The sequence below is a fragment of the Zosterops lateralis genome (genome assembly GCF_965231275.1).
Source record: "Zosterops lateralis genome assembly, chromosome: 1".
Lineage (NCBI taxonomy): Eukaryota > Metazoa > Chordata > Aves > Passeriformes > Zosteropidae > Zosterops > Zosterops lateralis.
The window spans coordinates 142,558,396-142,564,468 of NC_139762.1; the positions used below are offsets into that span (position 1 = coordinate 142,558,396).

The 6,073-nt window shown below is 50.8% G+C and overlaps 1 protein-coding gene across 3 annotated transcripts; it reads left to right on the plus strand.

The window, feature by feature from the left end:
* Positions 1–231: 231 nt before the first annotated feature.
* Positions 232–4,818, plus strand: LRATD2 (LRAT domain containing 2). Of its 3 annotated transcripts, none has more exons than XM_083855646.1 (2): positions 232–723; positions 1,471–4,818. In XM_083855646.1, exon 2 carries the CDS (start codon positions 1,476–1,478, stop codon positions 2,370–2,372), a length of 897 nt encoding a protein of 298 aa, XP_083711772.1. In that variant the 5' UTR covers positions 232–723; positions 1,471–1,475; the 3' UTR covers positions 2,373–4,818. The 3 variants fall into 3 exon arrangements, with proteins under 3 accessions (XP_083711772.1, XP_083711774.1, XP_083711773.1); XM_083855648.1 differs by having other exon boundaries at positions 232–706; XM_083855647.1 differs by lacking the exon at positions 232–723 and adding an exon at positions 1,252–1,293.
* Positions 4,819–6,073: the final 1,255 nt, after the last annotated feature.

Genomic DNA, 6,073 nt, shown 5'->3' on the forward strand with positions numbered 1-6,073 from the left:
AAAATTAAAGACATCACTCCTACATCCCATAAATTATCTCTGTAGTCTGTTTTAACAGCGTGAATTTACCAGTGTATGTTAAAATAGTATGAAAAATAAACCCACCTAGCACACTAACTAGGCACTAATGAAAAAGCAAAATATTGTTTCGTGTTCTCCAAAACACAGAAAGCAAAACATTCCCACCAGATCTCATAACGCCTTTCCAGGGGGAGAAAAAAAACCCATAATCTTCTATATTGAAAAAAAGAGACTGAGCTCTTAGAATGAGAAAGAAAATAAATTAATAAACTTAATTACACACTCGGCGCATGGAGGGAAGGAAGGCGCTAAATCAGCCCGGGAGAAGCGGGCGCTTTGATGGCGTTCACTTCACAACTTCCCCATCGCCGTGCGCGGCCCGGGGGCGGCACCTCCCGGCGCGTCCCCGGGGCAGCTCCGCGCTCTCTGCTCGCACGGCCACGCACGGCGGCCCCGCGGCCGGAGTTTGCCCGGGACGGCGGCGAGAGGAGCAGCGGAGCCTCCCCCGGGCCGGGCACACCCGGGCGGGCTGGGCGGCCGTGGCCCCGCTCCCTTAAAGGCGCCGCGCCCGGGCGGGCCGGGCTGAGCGCGCAGAGCCGCGCACGGCGCCGACAGACAGCCCGACCGCCAGCGCCTCGGCGGGGAGCGCAGCGCCCGGCATGTAGGAGAGAAAGAGAGTGAAGAGGTGCGGGGCGGACGGAGGTGAGGGGGAGGAAGATTGGGGAGGGGGAAGGAAGAAAAAAAAAAAAAAAAAGAGCTGCCTCTTTAAATGCTGGGGGCTGAGCGCTTGCCGGGGCGTCCGCGGTGGATCCAGCCTCCCTCCCCTCCCCTCGGCCGTGCCTCTCTCGGGCTCTGATGCCCAGGCGCGGAGCCGGCGGTGCGGGGAGCGGGAGCCGGGCCGGGATCGGGATCATGATCCGGGTGCGCCGCCGCCGCCGCCCCGCCGCCCGCTCGCCCTGAGCCGCTCCCGGCGCCGAGCAGCCGCCGGCCCCGGGGTAAGTTCGCGGCCGCCCGGTGGCGGAGGGAGGGAGGGAGGGCGGGCGGGGGAGGCGCACCTGGCCGGCGGCCCGGCACAGCTCACCTGGGCGGCGGGCGGGGGGTGCCTTCTCTGCCGTCCCCAGCCCGGACCGCCCCGCTCCTCCCCAGACGCTCGCAGCCCCTCTCTAACAGGTGGCTCGGTGCCCGCCCGCTCCCCGGCGGCTCCTGCGCCTCTCTCCTCCCTCTCGCCGCCGCCCAACAGGTGGGGGTGCCGCCGCGCCTTCCTCCGCACAGGTAGGGAAGTGTCGTGTCCCCCTTCCCCCGTTCCCGACGGGCTCCCGCAGCCCCGGGGCGCCTGGGGGGGTTGCGCTGAGCGGGGAGAGCCCGTGGAGGGAGGGAGGGGGAGCCGCGCTGCCGCTCCCGGAGCCGCTGGCCCGCCCTGATGGCCCCGCCGTGTGTCTGTCCTTGCAGCGGGCATGGGGAACCAGGTGGAGAAGCTGACCCATCTCAACTACAAGGAAGTTCCCACCGCCGACCCGACGGGTATGGACAGAGATGAAGGGCCCAGGATCGGGGTCTCCTACATCTTTTCCAATGACGATGACGAGCTGGAGCAGCAGCAGGACTCGGTGCACGACCTGGGCGGGGAGAACCCTGCCCTGCAGCCCTACGATCCCCAGCTGCACGAGGTGGAGTGCTCGGTCTATTACCGGGATGAGTGTATTTACCAGAAGAGCTTTTCACAGGAGGACGCGCATCTAGAGGAGGGCGACGAAGGAGGTGGGGGGCACCTGAGCACCTACACCCCGGAGAACCTGCTGAATAGGTGTAAACCGGGCGACCTGGTGGAGTTCGTGTGCCAAGCCCAGTATCCTCACTGGGTGGTCTACGTCGGGGATTTTCAAGTGGTGCACCTGCACCGGCTGGAGGTGGTGAACAGCTTCCTGACGGACGCCAGCCAGGGCCGGCGGGGCCGCATCGCCAACCAGCTGTACCGCTACAAGCCCCTCAGCCCGGCCGCCGTGGTGCGCAACGCCCTGGAGCAGGTGGGCTGCAAGGACCGGGACCTGAGCTGGAGAAACTCGGAGTGTTTTGCCGCCTGGTGCCGATACGGCAAGCGAGAGTTTAAAATCGGCGGGGAGCTGCGCATAGGCAAGCAGCCCTACCGACTGCAGATCCGCCTGGGGGACAAGCGCAGCCACACGCTGGAGTTTCAGAGCCTGGAGGATCTGATCATGGAGAAGAGGAGGAATGACCAGATCGGTAGGGCTGCTGTGATCCAGGAGCTCTCCAGCCACCTGCAGACTGCAGAGGAGGAGGAGGAGGAGGAGGAAGAGCATCGTCATCCAGGTGCTCAGACTGCCGTGGAGTAGCAGCCTCAGCACCACCATTCTGCTTAGCCTGGGTGATGGGGATTAAAACTGAAGGCTGCGAAATTGAGCTGTTATAAGCCCTTTGGGCTGCTTCGGTGCAGCTTCATTCCAATCACATGTGAAAGGAAGGGGGAAAGCTGATTAAATGTCTGTGCTTTAGTGCTTAACTCCTTCAGTGCTTGATGATAAAACCCCTGACTTATTTGTGGAGTATAAAACTCAGGGCAATTCTATCCCTCTCCTCTCTCACTTCTTTCCCTTCCTCTCTGCCATGTTCACACATAGCCTTTTCATCAACCATCTGCCAGTAGGCCTGACCCTACAAGATGCTAAATGCCTTTGACATCTACTTATCAGCAGAAGTTAATAGTATTTAATACCATTAAGAAGTAGCCAACAATTTCCAGGACATGACCACCTAGCTCTGAGCAGGAGGATATTGTTCTCCCTTCTCTGCTATTGTTTCTCTTCAGCTGTGGCTTCTGTTGGTATTGCAAGGAGCTGTTTCTCTCGTGGCTCAAGGCTTCACGGGTTTGGTTACCAGTTCCCCAGAAGGTGTAAGGCTGAAGCCTCCACTGATTTTAATGAAATGGGTTTGATGTGCCTGGTGCTTTCTTAATTGATAGGAGGTTGTAGGTGGGCTGGGGAACCTGCTCCTTTGCCATCAGCATGTGGCTTTGGGGACAGAAGATGTATTTATTGCTGACAGGTCCCAGGGAAGGAAGCTTGCCACCCCAGTTATACTCCGCACACTGGTGTGTGTTGGGACTCCTAGAGGCAGGTGCTGAGCTGTGTACAGGCTGCCTTGACTTTTCCTAAAGCAAGAGGCAGAGCTCCTGATTATGCCTGTAGTACACACAGAGGCAGCAGAGGCAGGTTGCTTGTGTGTAAGAGGATGTCTTGAGTCACTCAGGAGGGTGACCTCTTGGCTGGGTGCTCCTGGCTGTGAGCATCCCACGGGTTCTGCACCACGGTGGACACATCTGTGATGGAAGGTGATGGAGGGGAGCACAGGCTGGAAGACATTATAGGCAGAGGGGCTTGGGTGTTCCAAAGCAGTTTCCTCTTTGTTAGGGATTTCATGTTTACTTTTTTTGCTAACTTCTATGGTGTGCAGCTGAGCTATAGCATTAGAGGAGAGGACATGTCTCCAAATTTGTGCAAGTCCCTCAGGAAGGGGGAGTGCAGTGCTGCCTGCCCTGAATATTCCCTGAACTTTTATTCAGCTATTGAACTGATCTCCTACACAGGCAGCACTGTCAGATCTTTGTCCTAGGATCTGGGGTGTGTAAACAAGCACTGATTTGGAGGCAGCTTCTAATTCAAAATTCCTTCCCCTTAAAACCCAACATGATGATGTGAACTTGAAGATAAGCTTGAGTTCATTTAAATAATGGAAACTAACAGTGTGATGTAAACTTGAAGCATAATTAACATGGTCTTCCCGTAGTTGTTTACAGTTATACCACAAATAGCAAAGTACTCCGTGTCCTTTCCACCCCTGTGACAGGACCAAAGTTTGTTGTTTAAGAATAGGTAGATAGAAGCTTTTGATTTGTTAAGATTACATGAAACAGCTTTGCCAATTCGAGCCAAGTGGATTGTGGTGTCATGTTTTCTGCCTAAAATATACAAGCTAGGGTTTGGGCCAGGAAACACCCAAATCCAGGGGAGAGTTTAACACCAAGCTCCCTCAGAATGCTATAGCTCAGGTGCCTACACTGTGGTTTTTCACCAATATGCAATTGAATTATACTCAGGTTACTGTGGTTGTCGAGCAGATGTCTAACCTTGTTTTGAAAGCATATCTACCCATATCTGCCTGTGATGGGGTTGATATGTGGATGTCTGCACACAGGTTTTATACAACTACTAGTAACTGCTAAAAGCTGAAATGATCACTGAGACAGTCTGAAAAAGAATGAAGGAAAGTCTCTCTGTTGTACTTCTGACTGATATTAGACAACAGATTATCTAGACCATGAGCAAATGTCTAGCTGTGGTTTCTTTCATACTGAAACCTTGTACATAACAAAGTTTATTTCACTGTGTAATATAGCTATGTAAAATAATATTTTCCTAGAGATATTTTTGGAAGTTTAGAAAAACCCTTCATAACCTTGCTTTTGAAAGTAAATTGTTATGCACGTTATTTTCCAGTCCTTTGAATGGGTTTATTTTTCATTCATGATCTAAAGTATATTCTAGGTCATAAAGTATAGAAACTGCTATAAATGTCAAATATTATGTATCTACAGGGTACTAAACAGTAAACTAGTTGTGAAAATATTTTTCCCTTGTGTCTGAAACACTGGAACTATGACACTTAGCCATTTCTGTCCTTCTAAGATATCCTGAATAGTCTGGCTTTGTTTTCTATTCTTTTTCCCACTTTTTGTTTGCTTCTTGTTGGGAGGTTTTTTTTTGTTTGTTTGTTTTCCTTTTTTATTTTTTTTTTATTTTTTTTTTTTTTTAGTTTAAAAAAAGGACCAAATCTGCTTGGGAATAGAAAGCAAAGCTTCTTTGACCAGCTGAAATCATGTCTTGTGCTGTTCTTGGTGCTTCTCTGTACCGGTCATGCCTTTTGGGATAAATTCCCCCACAGGCACAAGGCCTTAGCAAAGAATTCCAGGGCTTGCAGTGCTTTGCTAGGACAGAGAGTGAAGGGAGAGCTTTCCTCACAGCAGAGTTTGGCATGCATTCTGCTATGTTATAAAACCCGTGTTCCTCTGACACCTGGGATACAGGTGTTTGATATTTGGAATCTTAAAATTTCCCTGCAAGCTATGTTTGGGAATTTATTGTCCCCTGACATTCCATTATGTGTAAAAATAGAAGAGGGTGGAAAGCTTGATGTTTTTTAAATTTTGTCTGAAAGAGGGCTACCTCCATACAGGGATTTCTTATTCCAGCAGATAAGGATGCAACTGTTGAATCTTTTAACAGGAAGGTTCTTTTCCCCCACCTGCTGATTAGGCAGTGTTATTTAATAGGTGCTACTAAACACCTCTCCACATATTTCTAAGCAGTCTGCTTTTAAAGCCATGAACCTGTAATGACCTGGATGTGAGAACAGAAATTTTTGTAGAAGCACATCTCAGCTGCTTGGTTTCTTGTCTTTGCTGTATTTTGCTCATTTAGTGTCTGCAGAGTAAGCTGGGATTTCTGGAGCTTGATTTTTAAAAAAGAGATCTCCCAGGAAAACTGACTCTTTTGTGTATATGTCTGCTTCAAGACTTTTACATTGATCACAAAAGAGAGGGGAAAGGAATAAAGTGCTCTTCTCTGCATCTGCTTTAACATAGAGAAATGCAGGTGGAATCCTTCTGTAGAGCTTGTGCTCCAGCAAAGGTCTTAAGCCTATATTGAGTTTCAAGTTTTGAGTAGACCTTACCTACTTGAGGCCACTTGAGAATCAGTAAGCCTATTCTTGTGCTTGAAATTAAGTGTATATTTACATTTCTTTATGAATGAGGGTCTGAAATTTCAATGTGATGTCCCTGGTGGGAGCCTGGAGAATCTGAGGTTGCATAATCCACAGGGGAGAGAACAAGTAGTGCACTGAAAGCTGTTTCTCAAAGGGCCTCTTGTCCAAACAGAGCTCATGGAACCCAGCCCAAATTTTGGCCTCAGTTTCCCTCTGGAAATCCAGGAGCTGTGCTGATTTGGTGAGAGGTGTTACGCAGCAGTTGTAAGCTAAG